This window comes from Aristolochia californica, unplaced genomic scaffold, assembly GCF_029961685.1.
Source record: "Aristolochia californica isolate CCGP_79_NKW_82.1479 unplaced genomic scaffold, dmAriCali1.0.hap1 SCAF_6, whole genome shotgun sequence".
NCBI classification, from domain to species: Eukaryota; Viridiplantae; Streptophyta; class Magnoliopsida; order Piperales; family Aristolochiaceae; genus Aristolochia; species Aristolochia californica.
Window position 1 is genome coordinate 15,497,498 of NW_027182257.1, and position 24,826 is coordinate 15,522,323.

At 36.6% G+C, this 24,826-nt stretch overlaps 2 protein-coding genes across 2 annotated transcripts in view; one reads left to right on the forward strand and one right to left on the reverse strand.

The window, feature by feature from the left end:
• Positions 1-24,826, reverse strand: part of LOC137934161 (MADS-box protein SOC1-like) — a 101,104-nt gene that overhangs the window by 66,500 nt on the left and 9,778 nt on the right. Inside the window, exon 3 of the mRNA XM_068778413.1 lies at positions 5,380-5,461. Coding sequence (XP_068634514.1) covers positions 5,380-5,461 — 82 coding nt within the window. The remainder of the gene's footprint in view (positions 1-5,379; positions 5,462-24,826) is intronic.
• LOC137934169 (UDP-glycosyltransferase 90A1-like) lies at positions 15,332-23,925 on the forward strand. Its single transcript, XM_068778422.1, has 3 exons — positions 15,332-15,412; positions 19,143-19,203; positions 23,450-23,925. Exons 1-3 carry the CDS (start codon positions 15,332-15,334, stop codon positions 23,923-23,925), a joined length of 618 nt encoding a protein of 205 aa, XP_068634523.1.

The window sequence follows — 24,826 nt, forward strand, 5'->3', positions numbered from 1 at the left end:
GTTTGGGCCCATCTTGTGGGCGTTCCTTGGTCGTGTGACCCATCTTATAATATTCTTAGATATGTGGGTCTTCCTTGGTCGTGTGGGTTTGGGTCTATCTTCTAACAATTTCATAAGATCAAAATAGCAATAAAATCATCTCTGAATGATCTTCTAAATATTCTAAAACCAAGAGCATGAAGTAATAATAACAAGAATGAAAAATTTATCTCACAAGCTTCAATCTTGCTTCACAAAGAGCCGTCTATGAGTAGTTTTGATCATAACTTTTTAGAGTATTCTTTTGACGTGGGGGTCCATTCTTGAAACCTCAAGCAAGATGAGAGAGGGAGAAGAAAAAGAGCAAAGAGAGAGAGAGAGGGAGAAGAAAAAGATCAAAGAGAGTGAGAGAGAGAGCTCGGGTAGAGAGGATAGAAGAGAAAAGAGAGAAAAAGACTTTAGGCTAGAGAGAGATTCTTCCACGAGTTGAGAAGTGGAGAGCTTGATTGAACCCTTCAACCAAGTCCCCTATTTATACTATTTCCATTACATATTTAAGAAACCTTTAGAGATAACTTAGGATCCCTAATATCCCTAATTACATCAATCATGAGTATCCAAATCTACATAAATCAAGGGAAGATAAATCAATTACAATAATCAAGGAAGATTTCCAAATCTTCCAACTCATGTGATAAGGCTTCCAGCTCGTGTGATGACTCATCATGCTAGCTCATGTGGTTATGGTGGGTTTGGTCCCACCTTGTAACACATTTTAGGTAGTGGGTCTAGGCATTGATCTAAAGTAACAAAAACACAAGATGATAAACTTTAGAAATAGTTGAGGAAAACAACTTTAATTGGAAGGAGGCAACCATGCAACACACATACTTCCGTAGTGACCTTTTTTAAAAAAAAAAAAACTAGGGGAGACTATAATGGTAGAATTTAATAAACTTGACCAAGTTTAACTTTTTTGGGGCAACCATAATTTTTCAAAGTTAACTATGCGGAAAATACACAACAAAGTAACTTAAACTCAAAACTTGAAAACAACATCGAAACAAGATATTACATACCTTGAATGAGAACATCGTGGAGTGACTAAGTCTAACCAAAACTCTTTGATTAGACGATAAATTTGGCTAAAAAACTCAGATTTTATGAGAGAAAAAAAACTCAATTCACGTCAATACGTGGAAAGACAATAGGAGTGAAAATAGGGAAAAAAAGAGATTTTTGACAGAAATGACCTTTGGCACTTCTGATTTTGTTATCTCTAGATATATAGCTCATAATCACAAATGGTTTGTTTCTCAAGCAACTAGAATCAAAGAACTTTAAATTTTACCTAATTTGACTGAAAAAATTATTTCTTGAATCTTTTATGCCCTCATGATTTTCTTCCTTCTGTACCTTGACCCTTGTTGACTCCAATGTGAATATCTCCTTAAATATAGATCAGATTGACATAAAATTTTCTCCTTCTGAAACTAGACTTTGATACATTTCATCCAAGTATAAATTTTTTTTATAAGATATATTTCTTTTGAGAGAAATAATCTGATAGATTTTGGACTCTATAATCTGGTCAAACTGATTACTCTTTCATCTTTGGCCAACATGACTGTTTACTCTTGCAAAATTGATATCTCTCTCTAAAAAAAATAGATTGAAAATTGGTTTGACAAAGTAGAAGACAGAATTAAATATATTTAATTTTTAATATAAATCTTCATATAAAGTCTCATTCTTGATGGCTTAAAATGGCTTGAAAAGTGAAGCTTTTTGTTGCTACTTGAACCTCTATTGCAGCCTGACCTTTGCTTCTTCAAATATTGATTTCTCTTTGTAGAAAATTCTGATTGCCAAATTTATTTTTGCGTTGGAAAGTAGACTCGAAAATATTTTCATCAATATATAGTTTTCAATATGAAAATTCAGTAGTGAATGCCAAGAAACAAACAGATACTAGGACAGGGAAGAAAGAAAAAAATAGAATATGAACTTAAACTACTAAAGATGATAGATCAAAAAATGATCACATTATCTTTGTGGGTGGATCGAGTCAACTAACAGAACCCACTCTGATACCATGTTGAATTTTTGGAAAAAAATGTACTTTACTAACTTGTTGATGACTGAGTACAATGAGCCTCTATTTATAATAGAGGAAACACGTAGAATCCAATTACAATTAAACTACCATTGTCCCAGTTACACCCAAAGTCAAATAGATATGTCTTAAAATAATTAAATAATTGAATATAAATAGAAGACTAACATAACTAAAACACCTTTAGCTAAGACTCTTCTCTGAGAGCTTCTCCGGTGAGACTCCTGTCAAACTTCGTCATAATAATTATGAATTTGTGAGACATTTTGTTATGGGAGTCATGTAAGACTCTTCAATACATGCTCTTCAACAATCCACTCTTGTTTGATTGGGTTATACAAGTTAAACAAGTGGTTTATTCCTACCTGCATTTTGTCTTATAAGGAGAAAAACAAAGACTAAATCTCTATTGTTGATTGAAATTTTTGGGTTACATGGTCCATAACACTTAAATTGGGATTCTATTGCTAGTCAATTTTTCACTTCAAATGAACTTCCAATGAAAGGAGTGTTGACCCTTTGCCGTGTTTGTTTGGTGTTGTACAAAGGCACTCCAATGTTTCTATGGTTATGGAAGGCACGATGGAGAGGGGCACCCAAATTTGTCAAGAGATGTATTGTTAGCCCAACCTCTCAATCCTGAACTTGGTTATTGTGAAGAGGGTGGCGACCTATTTGTAGAGCATACCCTTTTCCTCACAGAGTCCCTCTGCGGATTCCAGTTTGTGTTACTCATTTGGACAATAGACAATTATTGATCAAATCCCAACTCAGTGAAGTTGTCAAATCTGATGCTTTACATACACTTCAAAGTCGAGTTTAAAAATACATTGTCACCAGAACAATGCAAGGCTCGGGAGAGTGTTTTGCCTCCAATAACTGTGAGCCAACTTAAGTACTTGGGGCTAGATGAATGTCAAGAGATCACCCTACATGACATGAATATTGAAGAGGATATGTACGAGAAACAGACGTATGGTCAGAGGCCTATGAGGAAGATGATGATCCCCATGGTGGCGTATAGAGGGTGCAATGTGCCCAATAGTAGAAGCGTAAATTGTTTCATGTAGAAGACATCAATTTGAATTTGGACTGGTCGAGAGGGTTACTTATCATAATGAAGTGGTAAAAACCTATACTAGTGTGTAGGGCCATCTAGAATTCTCATCTCTTAAAAAACTATATGAATCATTTTTGCAGAGCACTCCACGAAGGCAAGAGAACCCATAGAAAAGAGGCAAAAGGCTTCGGAGTAGCATTGTATGCATCATAATCAGGTGGAATTCTAACTAGGGTATGCATTTTTCTTTAGTTAGTGACTTTAAACATCAGTTTTCTAGATTATGAAAGATGCATCATTACCTCTTTCTAGGCTGCACTTACGAAAAGAAGTAATGCTAAAGTGATACCATGCATGAAAAAAAGTCACTTTCTTAGAAGGAAGAATAGACATGAAAAGGAAGGAGTAATTGCTGTATATAATCACCTGGAATCTGCTGATAGAGGTCTACTCAATCATGACAAATCAAACTTCAATTGAGGAACATAAATAGCATATGGAGCTTATTTATCATGCTCTTGCCCTTATACGTATTGCTGCAATCACCAGCCGCTGCTCTGTTGAAAGGGGGAGGTTTTTCTTAGCTCTAGTTAAGTATTTTAATTAAATCCCTGGTTTTTTTATTGCATGGTCAATTTTTTTGTCAACTTTTCCTATGCAAGTTTGTTGTCTAAATTATGGTTGAATTGTTGGAGCTCTTATTGATCTTGATGGTTATTCCTTTGGTAAATTTTTATGCACTTTGGTTTATCCTCTATGTAAAATCATTGTTTGCTTATGTTCTTCCCTTCTATGAGGAAGTTTTAACTATCAAGAAATAAACCTGGTCACTTCCTTATCTTGAGTAACAAGTCATGTTTTTACATTTTTAATTTGTTCAATCTTTAGTATTTCTTCAATTTATCATATTTTAGTTTTTCATCATTTCAGAGTAATGTCTTTAGACCTACTACCGACAAAGTGGCATGAGTACACTCTACATCCAACATGTGCCAAGCCCATTTATTCTCCTAGTGATAACTTTTCTTGAGCTATCCTTCAATTGTAAGTAGTTTTTTTTTGTGCCCCTGAGCCTTTTTTCCTGGAATTGAGTGAAGGATTTTTTTCTAACTTTGACCATATTTTACTGATGTATGGAGTTTTGTCTTATGGTTGGAGTTATTTTCTTCTCCCATGTTTTTTTGTTCAAGCTAGGTCTTTATGTCATTTTTATCCCTAACTAGAGGGGGTGAAGTAGAGGAAGACATACAAAAAAAGAGGTATTTTATTCTACATGCTTTGATAAAAGTAATTAAAATATCCAAATAAGGGGAGAACAAAAAATGAATTATTTGCATCTATGAAGATTTTATCCTTTACAATTTGAATTTACAAAATCCAGTTTGAGGAGGTGTTGCATAACAAATATAGAACAACCTTACATGACTCTCATAGAAAGGAATCTCGTCGGAAGAAGATTCAGAGGACTAATTTAGTATTAGTATTCTTCTACTTTTATTATAATTAATTAATTATTTTAAGACTTATCTTTTAGAGTTGTACTTTAGGAGTAACAGGGATAAAAATAGTTTTAATTCAACTTATATTTTATTTACTCGCTCTATTGCAAATAGAGACCCAATGTACTCAATTTATCACAATCAGTGAATTATTTTCTTCTCCATAAATTCAACAAATAGATTAAGGAGACTACATAGTGAAAATGTAATAGAAATTGGATGCAATTCTAGCAAGTTAAAAAATCGAGCCTTCATATTTCATTTTCCATTCTAGATACATGTCATTTAAATTAATTTAAAAGAGCTTAAAATTAAATAGTAAACAAAAAAAAAAAATCAAATGTGGATGAGGGATCATGAACTGAACTTCTATTGTATCAAAATGCCTAATTAATGTCATACTTCTAGTTGCATTTTGGAAGCTTTCATTGTGCTAAAATTTTTCCTCAAATTTCTCCAGGGCATCAAATGTCTTGGCTATAGGTGTTCAGCGAGAGAAATGAATGTTGTATAAAATATTATTGAATATATTATCCTATGTGAAGACAACCTACAAAAAATTGTTTTTTATCATAAAACTGTTGAAAAATGTATGATGTATACATAACTAACATAGGCTTCGTTATTGTTTGTTTAGAAATAATATATGTGGTAGTAAACTTTCAGAATGCATCTGCTAAGATAAAAAGGAAACAATATATATGGTGGAGAATATTCAAGCATACCTGCACGTTTTGTTCTACTGTCTTACTATGGATGTTAAAATCTTTTGAGTATCTTTGGTAGCGTTCTATCGTCTTTTGCATGCTGAAGAACAATAGAAAAGGAACAATACAAATGATTAAACTCTTTTTCTTATAACTAGAGCACGAAAAAATAAATGGAGAAAAAAATATTGTAACCATAAATTCTTAACCACCATGACATTGATGTCCTCTTAAAACTATCATTTGTAAGTAATTTACAATCCTGTGGTTTATTGATCAAAGAAAATAAATTAGTTTGTCATGAGGGCTATGAATTCTTCTCATTTACAAGTGGAAGGGAATTAGACCCCATTGATTACTGAAATGTTTTGGTACTTTGTTAATAGAACCTTGCAAAGTGAGGTAACCCAAGAAGAGAGTAATAAAATAATTGGTCATGGGTTTAAAAGATCCATTGGAGTGCATTCTCAAAATTTAAGAGCATGTAACCAAGATATTAAAGATCCACTTGACAGATTTGTTGTACTCTTGTGAAGATAAGAAGAGATGTTGTAATAAGATACAACAGACTACTAAACTTCTATCATTTGGAGCAACTGTTGTAATAGTCTTGTGGGCTGTCCAATCCAGCACCCAGACACTGGGTTGGGTTAACTTAGTATAGGATAAGTTTAAAGGCCTAACTTCTTTGTTCGATCAACTTTGGAGTTTTGGGTGTATTCGTTTAGGTATCAATTAGTAGGCACCTCGCTAGTACGCAAGACGTTCCAAAGCTGATGGAACACAAAAAGCTACACCATTAACTTATCCCATACTAGGCTAGCCCAACTTCTGAACGATGGGCACTGAGTTGAGTCGCATAAGGCCTGGCAGCTTGTTATAACTTTTTGAGGACAAATTCCAAAATTGGAAGTCTTCATTCACTGTGATGTGAAATAGGACGACAACATGTTGCAATGAATACAGAAAATTAGCATCCTATTTCTTTTCATACCTAAGACCTTATAAAAAAGTACAAAAAAAGCTACTTCAACCAATAAATCTTTCACCAATAAGAATAGGATGATAACTAATTTAAGTACTTTCAGTACTTTAAAAAAAGAAACAAGGACAAAATCATGCATGCATTTCTTTCAATATCTTCTTATTGGCTTTGGCATTTCGTCTATGTCGTAACATCAACTCAACATACCCCATGATGTGCGAATAGTACACTACTTGCAACAACACGATTGACCCTTCGTTTCTCTCTCATTTTTTGGTATTTTTAAATTTTAATTTTTTTAATTATTTTAATGTACTCTTTCTCGTTTGTTAGTCAATTCAGAAAATCGTCTCTTCTCATTGCACCCAACTGAAAAATGCAACAAACATATATGCTTATGTAACTTCTTAAGGTTTCTTCAAACCTACCAATTTGAATGCTGATTATACACATATACTCCCCCTTACCCTGGTAAGACTTACACCAAAGACCTCACACTAGAAACCTTACATCTATTGAGTCAATGGTCAAAGTCACTCAACTGCCAATCATATTAATCTTGCTTGGCTTTGTTAGTTTTCCTAAAGAACAAGCAAATAGAACCTGAAGCATTTCCATCCTGACATACCCAATCAGAACTATGGCTTGTAAGGGCATCTCTAGCTATGTATCAGAGCAATACGCAATACACTCCCAAACTCATGCATTATTGGTGGGTCACTCCTTCCTAACACCATTCATACCAAAGCACAAAAAATACAAAGATCGTCCAAATGCAACTCTGTCCAAGTAATTTAATTGCAACAGGAGTGTTGTATATGTTCCATGAGCAAAAGTGACTTGTACTTCTACGTCATTATGCATATCCTTTTGCTAGCCAAGAGTAATCAGAAGTCACCCACCACGTTCATGAACGCTTGCCTTTTGACAGAAGAATAGTAATCACCAGTTCGCACCTGTGGCCATCATAACACATTATCTTGTGGATGCTCATTTTAGTATGGGAATGAGAAGCCATTGGAAGGCAGTTCAAACTAATCAACATAGCTACTTTAGAAAGGAAATTTTTCACAAAGAACCTTGAAACAAAGCTCTAGTGCACCTCTTCGGATCCCAGTATTTTCCAAGAGCTCAGTAGAGCAAACAATTCTATGTTGAAAAAGGTAGACAAACTGATGCTATAGCACACTATCTTATAGAGTCCTATTTTTTCTCAGATAATGCTACATTCACACAAAAGCCCGTTTCTAGTTTCTTAAAACCATGCACATGCTAGTTCCCTTTGCCCTGAATCCTAAAATTCAACATCTTTTTGATGATTTGGCAACTAATAACGTATAGTAATGACCACAAGAAGTATATTGGATATTGACTATTTTCATCAAGATCTCTAGCATGCAACTCTGCACGGTATTATTTACTGGACAAACAATTCCATGCGAAGTTGATCCTTGAAAAGAAACATATGTTACTAACAATGTTCGGCTCTGCACTGCACATCACTTATTTGTGACGGTCATAGATTTTCTTGATGAGCAGTTTAGTGACAAGCATGAGACTCCTAGATCCTTCCAGTGTCACGTAAAAAATGTCCTTGTGCAAATACTTAGCTTTTTTGTTGATAACTGACTATCCCTTAAGGTTGTACTCGGTATATATGAAACAACAGATCTCGAAAATTTATAGTTATTTCACGAGGTTGAATTTCACAAGGTTGCACTGTAGGATTTCTTGATTCAGATAATGTAAGAACTCTGATCTATCAAATGATTTAATAGGCATGATAAAACACAAGGTAGTTGTTTCCTTGATTCCATATTTGTACTCTACCATTCAAATAACTAGCATCTGCCACTGTAACCTTCACTCTGCTCCCAGTATGGTGGGGCATTACCATTTGCCATTACCCAAGTACTTTCATGCGTCTAGCTTAATGTGGTATGTAGACTTCTCTTTCGTGTTTGTCATAAGTACAGGGTACATGGAGAGGTTATTCAATATCAGACATATTTATCGTCTGGTCCATGGGTCTTGCATCAATAATTCGCTGAGTTGTTTGACTTTAAATTCATGAGCCTGCTACAAGTTTCCTCTGGAAAAGGCCGTTGAAGGGCCTCAAGAATGGGTCAATAACTAAATCAAGCATGCATTTTCAAAGATGTTAATGAAATGATGGAAGCAAAAACTCCACAGATAAACTCTTCTGGAGGACATAAAATTGAGGAAATTAAGGTGAAGTTCCTCTGGAAATGGCCGTCTAAGGGCCTCAAGAATGGATCAATAAATAGATCAAGCATGAAATTTCCAAGATGTTCATGAAATGATGGAAGCAAAAACGCCATAAATAAACTGTTCTGGAGGACATAAAATTAAGGAAATTAAGTTGAAGACCACGGTCTTCAGGCTAAAAATGATCGTGTATTTCAGGAAGAAAGATTGACAAGAAGATGTTGGTGTTGAGAAGAGATCTTGTATATGGGAGGAAATCTTCTAATATCTCAACATCTGTTGCCTTTAAAAAGATTATTAGTTAATAACATGTTAAATTTGAAATACGGCTTCACACAAGTCGGTTTGGAGATTGTCGACTAGTAAGGAATTTGAGTACTTCATGTTTCACAATGGGTGCTCCGATGCTAGTTAATCCACCATTAGTGAAGCCATATTGAATAGACATGAAGTGTAAAGAGTCCTTTAATTAGAGTGGTTGATGAAAACAAGTTTCTATACACTCACTAAAAAGAAGATTCTTAGAACATGAGTCCTAATAGAAAGTGGCTAAACACTATAAATGTGGATTACTGATTTCTAATTCTTCTTCTATTTTACTGGTGATGTAGCTCTATCCATGTTAAAGTAAAAATAGAAGAGGATGATGATTAAAAACTATTGTGATGTGAAGAATTGGAAGGGCAATAACTGACTACTCAAGAACTACAATATCAAAGTACACTTCACTCAATTGAGCAATGACCAAAAACTTTTCAATATATAAACTAAGAAAATTTAGGCTTTCACAAGCAAAACCTCTACCTTATATAAGCACATGCATTTCCAAAAATGTTCCCAACTTTGTTTAACTACATCAATAGTATTTAAAAATATGTTGAACTCAAGTTCCATGAATCAAAGGAAAATTCACTTCTAACCTTTCCACACGTTTGGATTGTTAAAACTGCTACAGCTATATAGTCTAGACTCCTTTGTAGAAACTTATTTTTAGTTCTCTTGTCTCAAACCTTTTAGAAACATAAAGATTCTTTTAGATTAATTACTCTACTTTCTGTAACAGCATTTAAATAAAACTTATCCTTCATTACCAGAGAAATGCAGGATAATACTTATTTCAGTTAAACATATGCACCACTTTATTAACACCTAAAAAAGTAGTTGAAGAGGAACGTGTACATGTTTAGATACTCTCTTTGGAATCCTCGTAAGGAGGAACCTAAAGGCTTCACATTGGAAATGTACACTAATTATCTGTTACATAAGAGAAAATGTCCATGGATGTCATACAAGGGAGGACGTCCACCTTCATGCAAGCCATGCAAAAAGGGACGTCCTCGTGCAGATTTTTGGATATTCAAGATTTTCCTAAAGAATCTACTACTCAATCTTCTCAATCAATGAAAGAACATCAAGGCCAATTATCCCTTAAATTGCTCAACCAAAATGAGGGATCAAGATCAAATTAATTCCTCAAGAGAAGAAGTTCAAGATCCAACAAATCATGAAACAAGAGAGGAAGGAAAATCCCATAATTTATGTAAAAATATAAAGCCAACTAGATGACACCATTAATCCACCATGTGTGTAAATCAAGCTTGTTTTCTTCCCCTTTTTTATGTTTTTAAAACCTATTTAAGCCCCACGTATTTCAATGTCCAATGAATTCACTGCAGCTTTTTTCATTCTTCTCTTGGTGCTTTGAAGTGTTGTCTCATTATGGTTTCTAGGTTTCTTGCACATTCTCCCATGCTGGTTTAAATTATCTCATGGAATTAGAGCAGATGGTCCGATCCTAAGTTTTTCAATTTCATTCAAGCAAAAAAGGTATTCCTATCTCTACACATCTCATTGAAGTTCCATTCTTCTATAATTCTTCCCTCCATTCTTCCCTGCATTGAGATGGTGCTGGTGTAGAGAAGAATGGAAGAACTTCAATGAGAAGGGAAGAATTTCTCATGATCGAATGGTTACAACATTTGAATAGAAAAACTAGACATTGTTGTATGTACAATATCACATCAAAGAGTGTCTTGAGTCCATGATTATTTTTCCTAAATGATTTTCCTAAATAGCTTGTGGATCTTACATTTATTTAATCCGCAAATGTTTTGAAAGTTGCTTTTGTGGTTGGATCTACAAGTTGCACATATGCCTTCTACAATCACATACTCAAACATTTCTTAGTTTCTAATACCATGAGGACATTGAAAACCTTTTACTAAAAGACAAATAACTTCATCTTCCAACTTAACCATAAGGCCTTCAACATAGTCCATCAACCAAAATTTTCATTAGCATAAAAAGGTTCATTCTCTAAGTCAACATCATCATGCAATCTATAATTATGGCATGTCTTTATGCAGTAGAAGCAAGATAGTTTGTTAGGGTGAAAGAAGTTTTTCTATTTTGTCTTTTAAAAATATTGAAGGTTTAAAAATTAAGTAGCCAAGTAACTAAGTTCATCTTTTGTGTTCTTCATGCGCATTACCGAGAAGACTGGCATGCACTGTGCTTTCATCATTGTTCCCGTTTCGGCTGGCTCCTCCTTCCTCACAGTGCTCTCTGCAGCAACTATTAAGGACTCCAGCCCCTCACCTTAGACCAGGGAGCTTTGGTCGGGTCCCTGAAGATTCTGTTTCCGCACTGTTCAACTTGGAGGACACGCACACAACACAGAGATCTCATGACGATGGCCTGCATAACCATCCCCAAGGCCACCAACTATGGCTTCGCCTGGACGCAACTAGCCCGTGCCATCTGGCATTTCCACCCGCCCTCACTGCTTCCCAGCACCAGATCTCCCCATATATCTAATTATCTCCCTCCGCTCCCGACCTCAACAGCCTAGAAAATAGGCTAGAAGAATGGGTGTGATTTATAATGATAACCCCTCTGGAGGCATGGCTGCTTCAGGAGTAAACAAAAAAGGCAAGACATGATTGTAATCTCATGGAATGTACAACGAAATGATTCCTCCTGAATGTATGCCACTGTTCGGAGCCTCCTTTCGAGGAATTACCCTTCTATTGTAATCCTTCAAGAATCCAAATGTCAGAATCCTTCTGATGTTTTTGTTCATGATCTCTAGGGTTGTAGTAACTTGGAATGGCTTGTTATTAATGCAAATGGCTCCTCCAAAGGCCTTCTTCTGCTTTGGAACTCCTTTGTGGTTGAGTTTTTAGATCATTTGATTGGATCCTACATCACAAATGCATTGGGTTCACTTGGGGCTGGCTAGCGTTTATGGTCCCACTTGTTACCAGAAGCGCTGCCCTTTATGGGAAGAGCTCATTGACCCGTTTACCTCACTAGCCCATTCTATGGCTCCTTACTAGAGACTTTAACACTATACGTTTTTACAACGAGAGGTAAAGCATTCAAGCCTTCTCCTCTCTTTCAGAAATTGTCCAACCACCCTCTTTTCTCCCTTGATGCATTATCTCCTTCCCTTAATCCAAACTCTCCTCTCTCACGTCCTTCTCCTTCCTCTCTCCTCTCTCTCTTCTCTCCTTCTTCTTCCACGTTAACCTAGAGTCCTTCTCATGGGATCCTAACTTCTACATGGTATTAGAGCTTGAAGTTTAGGATCCCTATTCAAGTAGTTATGTCATCCAATCAAGAAGTTGTTTATAGAAGAAGGAGTTTTGCCATGAAGAGATAGGTAAAGTTTGTTTTTTTTTTCTTTTCATATTCCTTCTTTATAGTTGCTATTTTTTTCTATTCTTGAATTCTTGAGTCACATCAAGTCAGGATAATCTTCATAGACATCGTGAAGATATATCTTTTATGACTAAAAGGATGTTATAGTCTTGATCATCTTGTAGCAAAATTACATGATTGATCAAAAGTTTTTTTTTCTGTTTTTTAGGATTTGGATTCAATTACCTTTATGTAACTTGGATCAAACATCGTTGATATGGGATTCTAGCATATGTTGTTGCCAATTCTATAGTCTAATGTTACTCATGGGATTGGGTTATGTTGTTGGATGACCATCATTTAGTTAGAATTCCAACATTTACTTATTCCTATTGTTTCTTTTTACTTTTGAACTTCAGCAATTGAATTTTTTTGTTGAAGTATTCCCATGAGTTGGAAATTATTTTGCCAAGAAATTACTCTCGGTTTTCCAAGAAAGGCCTTGTCTAAATTTGCTCTCGGTTTTGTGGTTGAGTTTGGATTAAGGATGAGAGTTGCATTTATTCTCTTCTCTCTATTTGTTAGATAAATATAAGAGAAGTTGAGTAGTGGCTGGTTCTTGTTATCACTTGACAAAAGCACAAATTTTTACCATGGTTTGGTGTTTATTCTTGTGCAAATATTCTCTACTTATTTTTCGTTGGTGGCTAATTTGGTCTGCAGGTGCTTTAAATTACATTATGTAATTTTTATTTGAAGAAACCCTTTGAAAATTGACATCAACAATTGATTTGTGTCAACATGGAGAGTGGACATATGAGTAATAAGAGTGACATACTCTGAATTATTACAATTCCACTAAGAGGTCTTTCCAATTACGTCAGCTGGTCACAATCAATACGGAAGGTTCTCATTACTCGTGACCTTCTAAGTCATGTTATCAAAATCCCTCCTCTGATTGATGAAGAAGATGAAGTCTACCACAAGTGGGTTAAAAATGATAACATGGTTATCAATTGGCTTATTAACAGCATGGAAGAGCATGTAGCTAATAATATGGTCCACTTGGAAACATCCAAGGATATTTGGGACACATGTGTTAAGCTCTATTCAAGTACCGCCTCCTTGCAAAGAGTATATGATGTTTTCCAAAGTATGTTGGTTACCAAACAAGGAGATAATATTCATGAGTTTTTAGCTCATTTTCGTGGCCTTCTCCAAGAATGGAAAATTGCTTAACCATACTCTACCGACATTGTTGTTCAAGAAAAACAACGAGAGGTCTTGGCAACAACTATTTGCCTTACATATATTAAGCCTTATCTAGAGGTGGCTAAGACATAGCTACTTAGTTCTTCTGCTCTTCCTCATTTGATGGCATCAATGCTACATTGTTACGAATTCCTGATCCATCTCCTCCTTCTCCGATTGATGCTCCTTTAGCTATGTTCTCTGGTAATCAAGGTACATCACCCCAATCCCAAGGACACAACTGAAATACAAAAGGAGGCCGCAATAGGGGTGGTCGAACTGGTCCGACTCATTCCCGCACTAAGCCTCGATTGTGCACATACTGCAGTGGTCAGAACCACCTTGTGGATTCATGTTGGAAACTCCATGGCAAGCCTGGTTGGGCCACAACAAATTCAGCCTCAGTTAATGTTGAGAAAAAGGAGGAACAGGCTGATTCTCCTTCCGGGAATGTGACTACTACTGCGGAAGACTATGCTGTAATTTAGAAGTTGAAATCCTTATTGGAGTCCTCTACTCCACCAGGATCTACTACTGCCACTACCATTGTCTTAGGTATACTTTCTTACTCTTCAACCTCTTCCTGGGCTTCCAAACACTTGTCAGGTAACAAACACATGCTTCATTCATTGTCTCCATGTCTTCCTCATAAATCTGTTACTATTACTAATGGTTCCCAAACCAAGGTGATTGGAAAGGGTTCCTCCTCTCTTACCGCGTCTATTCCTCTTCAAGATGTGTTGTTTGTTCATCGATTTCCATTCAATTTTCTCTCTGTTAGTTAATGAACCAAATAATTGAATTGATCTGTCACCTTCTCACCATCTTCATGTAAATTTCAGGATCTAACTACGAAATAGGTTATTGGTGGCGGCCAAGAAAAAGGGAGATTATACTATTTTACTCTTCCACCAGTAGCTGTTATTTCATCCACTACATCCGAAGCTCAACTTTGGCACAACCGGCTTGGTCATCCATATATCTCGTTACTTCGTTATTTAGTTCCATCTCTTAAATCTTTGTTTACTTTCAATTGTGAGGCATGTCAATTAAGTAAGCATATTAGGAGTACATATTCTCCTCGTCTCACAACTACCAGTGCTGCTCCATTTGCATTAATACACAGATGTATGGGGGACCTTTAAAGGTCTCTAACATTTCTCAAGTTCAATATTTTGTTACTTTTATTGACGATTTTACCTGAGTGATTTGGTTGTTTTTTATGTAAAAAACGACCAGAAATTTTTTCTATTTTTAAAAACCTTCATGCAATGGTAAACACGCAATTTGGGAAGAAAATTCAAATCATTAGATCCGATAATGCTAAGGAATATTTGTCTAATGAGTTTAAATCATTTGTGAGGGTAATGGGTTTGTTCATCAAACATCATGTGCCTATTACCCCTTAACAAAATGGTTTTGTTGAAAGAAAGAATTGTCACCTCCTTGAAGTTGCTCGGGGCCTCCTCTACTTCATGAAGGTACCCTACTTTTATTGGCCTCGTGCTATTCTTACAAAATGTTTTATCATCAATAGGTTACCTTCATCAGTGCTTAGCAATCAAAGTCCATATTCTATTTTGTTTCATGGTGAAGATCCTTTTTCTCTTCCTCTTAAAGTGTTTAGTTGCACAAGTTTTGTTCATGATACTTCACCACAAAAAAGAAAACTTGATCCTCGGTCTCTGAGGAGTATTTTTTTTGGGGAATTCTCAAATTCAGAAAGGATTTATTTGTTATAATCCTACCCTTCGGAGGTTGATGGTATCCTGGGATGTGACTTTCTTTGAAGACACTTCTTTCTACTCCTCACATGAGGCTCCTCCTGTATTTACATTTCCTCCTACCACTCCATGCCCGCTCATGCCGTTTATTGGAGATATTAGTCAACTCCCTGAAGCACCGACCGTCCCCTCACCTGTGGAGTTGTCAGATCCACCCAAGGTAAGTCTTTCTCTTCCTATTTTTGCACCTAATTTGAGACTTGGCCTATTACATTACAAAAGGAGCACCGTTCTTGTATTACCTCTCATCCAATTGCCAATTTTATGTCTTCTCATTGCCTATCTTCTCAGTGTGTTCAGTATCTTGCTTCTCTTTTGTCTATTTCCATTCCACAATCCTATCAGAAGGACCTGAAGCATCTAAGATGGAAGGCGGCTATGGATGAAGAAAATCAATCCTGGACATTGGCATCACTCCCAAAAGGGAAAAGACCGTTGGTTGTAAATGGGTATTTATGGTTAAACACAACCCAGATGGGTTGGTTGCTAGTCTTAAAGCACGACTCGTTGCAAAAGTTTACATTCAGTGCTATGGGATACATTATGAAGAGACTTCTCTTCAGTTGCAAAACTGAACTCAGTACATATCATCCTATCTATCGCTGCTAACTCATCATGCCCCATATATCAACTTGATGTAAAAAATGCATTTTTAAATGGTAATATACACGAAGAAATTTATATGGTCCAACCACTAGGATATGTGGTTGAGGGGGAGTTCGTATTCCGGTTAAAGAAATCATTATATGGGCTTAAACAGTCCTCATGGGCCTGGTTTGATAAATTCAGTCAAGCGCTTCTACAATTTGGCTTTCGTCTGTGCGAATGAAAAATTGTGTGCTACAACTGGAGAAGAGGTTGACACTGGAAAATATCAAAGACTCGTGGGAAAATTGATCTATCTCACGGTAACCAGGACAGATATCATAAGTTGTGAGCATGGTAAGTCAATTCATGCACAAACCACAAATTACTCACTGACAAGCTTTGGAGAGAATACTATGATACCTAAAAGGTGCTCTAGGAAGAGAATTGCTACATAAAAAACATGAGGACTTCAATATAGAAGGCTTCTCAAATGCAAATTGGGCTAGATCACCCGATGATAGAAAATCTACGTCTGGGTATTGTACCCTTGTTGGGGGAAACTTGGTCACATGGAAAAGCAAAAAGCAAAACGTGGTTGCAAGATCTAGTGCTGAAGCAGAATACCGAGCTATGGCCCACATTGTAAGTGCACTTTTATGGATAAAGACTCTTCTTACCGAATTGGGATTTTATAAAGGAGGCTCCATGGGCCTACATTGTGATGATAATCAAGCAGCTATTCACATTACGTCAAATCCAGTCTTCCATGAAAGAACTAAACATATTGAGGTAGATTGTCATTATATATAGGAAAAGATTCAAACAGGAATAATCTTTCTTAAATATGTTTTCATCTCAAGAGTAAGTAGCTGATATCCTCACCAAACCGGTAATATCCAAAATTCTATCTTATATATGTGGCAAGCTGGGTATTTATGATGTATCTTCTCCTCCACTTGAAGGGGAGTGTTGGAAGATGGGTTCAAGTCAACATGCTCAAGGCTAGAAGCATACAAGTCAAAGGAGTGGCAAAGTGGTAATCTATTATAAGTCCCATAAGGATGGCATAAAGATGTAAATATGTTGTCTATTTATGTCTTTTAATCTATTGAGATGTAGCCCTAAGGGCATTGTAACACTATAAATGAAAGTTTTGGCTAAGAGGTAAGGCATTCAAGCCTTCTCCTCTCTTTTAGAATCATCCAACCACCCTCTCTTCTCCCTTGATGCATTCTCTCCTTCTCTTAATCCAAATTCTCCTCTCTCACGTCCTTCTCCTTCCTCTCTCCTCTCTCTTTTCTCTCCTTTTTCTTCCACGTTAACCTAGAGTCCTTCTCATGGGATCCTAACTTCTACAGAAATCAACCTCTCGTTGATACAGGAAGTACCTATTGTCTAGCCCAACATGCACTACTTCCAAAATATCTGTGGAAACCCCTTCCAGAACCACCTTGAGTCACAATCGGCTCAGGCAAAATTTTGACACTTCCACATGAAGCCCGAAAAAATTCACCTCGACATTGGAAACAATTTTTTTTATTCTTTCATTACTAAACCTAGGATATACAATTAATACAGGACCAAACTAGTTCTAGGAAACACTTGGCTAATGTTCCACACACCCATAGAACAAACATCTGAATATTATCGTCTAAAGTATCATACAAGACGAGAAATTAATGGAGATATTGTGTTTGCCTATGCAATTAAGGCCTCACAGGCTTATGCAATTTCTGGAAATGCTCACACACTCCATCAACGTTTCCAAAAGTGCAACAAAAGTGGTGAGGTTCCACCCTTAGAACCCCTCCTCATTGTAGAAACTGCTGAAATAGAAGTTCACACACTTTTTGAATCTACCTGGTCTGAAAAAACTTTAGAATGATGGTCTTGTTGATTTTCAAGACTCCATGGATTTAGCTCATGGAGAAAAATAGAAAGTGACTCATTGGGATAAAACCAGATGAAGAAGAGGTTATGGACGTGATTTCCTAACCCAGCCCCTAACGCTCAATTTATAGATTAATCAAACTAATGTATTACAATAATACCCCTAAACTTAGGGTTTAGGGTTTAGGGTTTTAACCCTGGAACTTTAACCTAATTACATCAATGCGATCTCTATGAGATGACTCTTTATTTACCATCCTGCCATCATAGGATGGGTATGTGGGCCTTCTCCTTGATATATGGGCTTGAACCCATCTTCCACATCTCTTGGATGTGTGGGTCTTCCTTGGTCTTATGGGCTTGGGCCCATCTTTTGACACTTTTGGATATGTGAGCTTTCCTTGGTCGTGTGGGCTTGGGCCTTATCTTCTAATATTCCCCCTCAAGCTGGGAGTGAGAGAACAACATGAACTCCCAACTTGCTGCAAATGATGTATAAATTTTTTTTTGTATCATGTGGCACATCTTCCAACACTCCCCCTCACGTTGGTGCTCTCGTTCATGAGGCCCAACTGGCATAATAAAAGTGAGAGTAAATTCACTTCAAGTCGCATGACATTGCTCTTTAATCCAGTCAAATAACTCATGCTAGATGTTCGGCACACTCCTATCTTTTGTAGGTAGTGTCACTCCTATTAATGTAGGTAGTGTGTCTATACATTGTTTAGACCTCCATCACCGTGTCCCTCCTGTTGAATTTATGGAAAAGGAAAATACTTATTGACTTATTAACTTATTATAATCAAAGTACATGAACCTCTATTTATAATCAAGGAAGGTAGTAGAGTCCAATTACAATAAAACTACATTTGTTCCAATTACACCTAAATACTAACACTTAAAGATAAATTTTAGCATAATTAAATAAATTAATATAAATAAAAGGCAAACATAGCTCAAACTAGACCTCTTCTAGGATGTGACCATAAGATAAAGATGTCAGCTTATATCTTTGTGAGTCCTTGATTTTCCAACTTATGTGATAAGGATGCCAACTTGTGGTAATCATGGTGGGTCTTACTTCTCATGTGCTTGGGCCCATCTTACAATACTCTTAGATTTGCGGGCCTTCCTTGGTCGTGTGGCCTATCTTACAATACTCTTAGATATGTGGGTTTTCCTTAGTCGTGTGGGTTTGGGCCCTATCTTCCAACAATTCCCCTCAAGCTGGGGATGAGAACATCAAGAACTCCCAGCTTGCTGCAAATGATGCATATAATCTTTTTGTATAAAATGGCAGTCTTCCAATCTTCCAACACTCTCCCTCACACTGGTGCTCTCTTCCATGAGGCCCAGCTAGCCAATTCATCCGTCATGGTGTTCCAACCGTTGACATTTGATATTTTTGACAGGGAATTAAGTTCCTCCGTCATGGAATCCCAACAATTGACATTTTTTTATATTTTTTACGGGGTATTTAGTTCCTCCGTCATGGAATCCCAACCATTGACATTTGATATTTTTTACGGGGTTATAAGTTCCTCCGTCATGGAATCCCTACCATTGACATTTTTTATATTTTTGATGGGGTATTAAGTTCCTCTGTCATGGAATCCCAACTGTTAACATTTTTTATATTTTTTATGGGGACAAATAAATAATGGTATGAGGCCACCTCTTCTTTAATAATAATGTCCCTAAAGAGACATAATAGCTGCAACTGAATATAACACGACCATCTTCCAACACATATAACACGAACCAAATAATAAAATTTGTAAAAGAACCCATGAAATAATCCGATATAAAAATTTCTTCTTAGATGCACAGGCTTCATTTGTGCTCCCTCTTTTTTAATATTTTGGTCACATAAACTTTATGCACAATATCTGGAATAAAATACCTTTTCTTGTACTTCTTCTATTTCTCCCCCTCAAGCTGGGAGGTAATGACAGCGATCCCAGCTTGAACCAAATATTATAGATGCAGTAATAAGCCCAAATAATGTAAATATAGTAATAAGCCCTTAAACCAGGGCAAATGGAGATATTTTTCTAATATAGCAACTCAAATAGTGACGCAAAATAATCAGCTTAAATTCGGATTTTTCAATGCATTGAGATACCAATATGACCTTTGACCCTTCCAATGCGAATATATCTTAAAATATAGATCGAATTGACATGAAATTTTCACCTTATGAAATTAGAATTAAATACCTTTCATCCAAGTATAACTTCTCTTCATAAATTATAATTATTAGAAGAAATTTTTAGTTCGTACCAATTTTAAAAACTTTATAGACTTCATGAAACAAAACCTCGAAGATTCTCTTTGCCGAGGAAGATTACTCCGATGGCAACAATGGTTTTTCCAATTTTCCTTTACTACTGAACATATTAAAGGAGAAAAGAATTATTTACCTGATACTCTAACTCGTGAGCTTGCAGAGAGGTAAAAAGAAATGGCAACTGACCCGATCAACGACTGACTTCATGATTTGGTAACATCAATCTCAACTCTAACAATTTTGCTATCTACATTACAATCTTTGTTTGATAATCTCTTAATCCTTCATGAAAGAGTAAATGAGAACTATACCCAGAGGAATTGGGGATTTCTACCTACTAGTCTCGAGCTGGGAAGGAAGTGGTTAAAACGGATCCTCCACAAGAGGAAACGGAAGTGCTTGCGAAAGAAAAATCTTTCAAAGCACATTTGGTTATCCCATCTAAGTTCACTCGGTTGAAAAGCCTGAGTAAACCAGAAAATAGTGAGCAAAGTGAGTTTGATTTTCTTTGAAAAATAAGGCCGCTTAAACTCACTAATATCATCTCTGAATAACTATCACTAAGGCCCAAAACACATGTTTGTGCTAGTTCTAAGGAGACTATTGATCATCAAACACAATTCCAAGTGTAAAATCAAAGAATTGGTGAAGGGATTCCTACTCCCTTTATGACTACTGATACCAGTGGACTCTGGAATAGGACAGTCATATACCCAAAAACTGAGCCCAAGTATATTCGGATGCTATTCAATTATGGCTTCATCGGTCAAACTCTCTTACAAGTGAACGATTGGACACCTTTGGAGTTATTACCTAAAGAAAGTATTGAAACTTGCAAGGCATTCAATACAGTGGTTAAAAGCAAGTCAATCCAATTACAATTCATTTCGACAATTGCTGACATCACTGGCCCGATAAGTTCTTAATGAGTTTTTCTGTAATTACTATTGAAGCACTTGAAAAGGATGGTGAACTTCCCCAGTTCAATCCAAAAATTAAGCCGAAGATGAAGGACTACCCAAAATCTAAGTGGTGTTATCGTCGCACAATTGGAATAAGGAATATAGTTCAGTATCTTTAGAGACTGATCTTAAAGAAGAAAGAGTTCATCTACAAAACATCCATTCCATTGACGATCGTTTCCAAAAGTTTCGAGGAGACTCCTACTCCTATCCAAAAAGCACTTGAAGAAGTCAAAAGGAAAATTAGACTTGGAAATTTTCCTAGCACTAAAAGCACAAAGGGAAAATATTGTGAAATTGCTCAAGGAGCGTTTGGCGAAAAACACTCCTGCAAATTTTGTGAGAAGAAAATCTTTGCTAAAGACCTCTTTTTGCAATAAAGATGTCAGCAACACATCGGGAAACGATGTTGATCACCGTAAAAAAAATCATGTCAACATGACGATAGAAAAGACGATGCTCCTACGTCAGCAAAAATGACGTCACAACATAAAAAGACCAAAATACCCTTATTTTCGGTACCACCGAAAAATAATGCAAGGGAAAAAATGGAACTAAAGAAAAATTCAAAAATATCCATTCACTTTTTCTCATGACCATTACTTTAAAGGACAAAACAGAAAAAATTCAAAGCCGAAAAAACTATAAATTCAACTCTCCTTTATCCACCAAGCATAGGAAAAATGAATAAAGAAATCAAAGCGAAGAAGAAGGCGATTTCCGGCATAGAAGATTCCGCCAAAGGCGATTTTCGGCAACAACATAGTATGTGCCATTTAAGCCATTATGGCAAAGTAAAAATAGGGAACCAACTAGTGATCGGTAGGTAATCCGAGGTGTATTTTAGTATTTATTTTGTTTTTAGTATGAATATTGTAGGATTTGTATTTGTATTATTTTAAATTTTCTTAGTACGTATGAATAGTATGTGTATCTATAAACAATGTTGGTATGTTTGAATAGTAATCATGAATAGTAATTTGTGAACAATAATTTTTAATAGTTAATTAGTGTACAATAAGTTTTGAATAGTAATTTTTTAAAAGTTTTTTTATGAATAGTAAAATTTAATAGTAGTTAATTAGTGTCTTTAAATAGTGTTAAAGACATAATATTGTAGAATATGACAAACAATGAATCTGTTAGCAACCTAATATGCTCGGTTACGCTACGAGGTAGAAAACGAAACGGAGTTGTGCTCTACCATGCTAAAGCAACTAAGGAACTGCATCAGTTAGTATGTACGGTTTGTGGACCTCTAAAAATCATGAGGTTTCTATAAGCAATTTATCCAACTTAGTGGTAAGACGACAAGATTAGGGTCAAAACCTGAATAGTATTATGTAGTTGCAAAAGACATGTTGGGCATATTTAGGTAAAATTGTGTTTCATTAAAAATGTAGAGTTGGGAATAGTGTAGACCCCCAACAAGCCTTCTTTTAGCTTTTCACTGAGTATCTCTCTTCTCTTTCTCTCGTTTTCTCACTTTTCTCTTCTTTCACCACCAAAAACCTTACTTTTTACAAAACCAGTAATTAAACAATAATTCAATGATGGAAAAAATTCATAATTAGCCCACGAAAAATACACCTTTAAGGAGGGATTTAGGCTGACTTTTTTTTATTTTCAGGACTCCATGAATTTAGCTCATGGAGAAAAAGGGAAAGAAACTCATTGGGAGAAAACTGGAGGAAGAAGGGTTATGGAATTGATAATACTAACTCTTCCCTTGAAGATCTATTTATAGATTTATGAAACTACTGTATTTTAATAATACCCCTGAACTTAGGGTTTAGAGTTTAGGGTTTTAACCCTGAAACTTTAACTTAATTACATTAAAACCATCTCTATGAGATGACCATTTATTTACCATCCTGTCATCTTGTATGTGGGCCTATGGGCCTTCTCCATGATTTGTGGACTTTGAGCCCGTCTTTTATATCTCTTTGTTGCATGGGTCTTCCTTGCTCTTATGGGCTTGGGCCCATCTTCTAATACACTTGGATATGTGGGTCTTCCTTGGTCGTGTAGGCTTGGGCCCTATCTTCCAACACTCCCCCTCAAGCTAGGGTGAGAGAGCAACATGAACTCCCAGCTTGCTGCAAATGATGTATAAAATTTTTGTATAAATTGGTCGCCCCCTCTAGGATTCGAACTCTCAACGTAAGTGCCAGCTCTGATACCAATGAGTTTCTTTCCTTTTTTCTCCATGAGCTAAATTCATGGAGTCCTGAAAATAAATATGGTATCGAAGCTTCTTCCCAGCACAAAGAGACGAAAAACCAATGATGCAACCGTGAAAGTTTCGGCTTCTAGCCAGAGAAGAAAGATTCGGCCATTAATAAACCAAGAGAGCGTCTTCGGACGGCATCTTTCCATAAAGCAAGCTTCTGAAATGGAAGGATTAACAACAAATATCTCAGCAAAAACATTCCAGAAACGGCAACTCAGTGCTGGTGTTCGGAAGCCGTGAAGCTGCTACGCCCGCACTTTGAGCAAGTCCTCAAGAACCTGCCACGCATCGATTGCCTCGTCTCCGATGGCTTCCTCGGTTGGACGCTGGAGTCGGCCTCCGAGCTGGGTTTTCCAAGACTCTTTCTCTACGGAATGATCAACTTCGCAACCACCATTACCACTCGCGTAAGAAGGAACCGCCCTCATAAAAACATTTTTTCAAACGACCAACCTTTCTTCGACTCATGCTTCCCTGGGATGCAGTTCACCAAAGCCAACTTCCCCCCCCCCCCCCCCCCCCCCCCCCCCCCCCCCCCTTTCAACTACCCAGAGCCATCGGGTCCCATGCACGACTTTGTCATGGAGAAAGTGATGTCGACGTCCCAGAACTGGAGAATACTCACCAACAGCTTCTTCGAGTTGGAGCCAGAATACGTTGACTGTTGGAATAAGCAAAATCGTGGTGCATTGGTCCGCTCTGCCTGGTAGAGCTTCCAACCGCTGTTGAACCCCCTGAGATGCCCTACTGGGTGCAGTAGTTGGGAGGAAACTCCAGCCTCCGATCAACTGTAAAGTGTGCAGAGAGAGAGCATACAGGCATGGTGGATGATGATTTAATCAAGAAGATCAAAGCAAAAAACTAGTGCACGAGACTAATAAATAAAATAGAAAAAAAATTCTAATCCTAAACGGAAGAGAATGAAACCTAAAAAACCATAGCCGGAGTCTTGAAAATCACAGCTCTGATACCATGTTGATTTTCAGGACTCCATGAATTTAGCTCATGGAGAAAAAAGGAAAGAAACTCATTGGGAGAAAACTGGGGGAAGAAGGGTAATGGAATGGGTTATACTAACCCTTCCCTTGAAGATCTATTTATAGATTTATGAAACTACTGTATTTCAATAATACCCCTGAACTTAGGGTTTAGAGTTTAGGGTTTTAACCCTGAAACTTTAACTTAATTACATCAAATCCATCTCTATGAGATGACCCTTTATTTACCATCCTGCCATATTGTATGTGGGCCTATGGGCCTTCTCCTTGATCTATGGACTTTGAGCCCCTCTTTTATATCTCTTGGTTGCATGGGTCTTCCTTGGTCTTATGGGCTTGGGCCCATCTTCTAATACACTTTGATATGTGGGCCTTCCTTGGTCGTGTAGGCTTGGGCCTTATCATCCAACGGCTTTAACAAACAACTTTCTTCAACAATTAACTTCAAACCTTATTTTAGGGTTTCATTTATTTGAAAAACAAACTTAACACTCTTCATGAGAAGATTGAATCCAGCAACAAAGATGAGTTTTAGAAATTGAAGAACGAATTTTTTTCTGAATTTAATGGCTAAATAACAGAGCAAAGATAGCCTACAAAAAAATCGGAATTC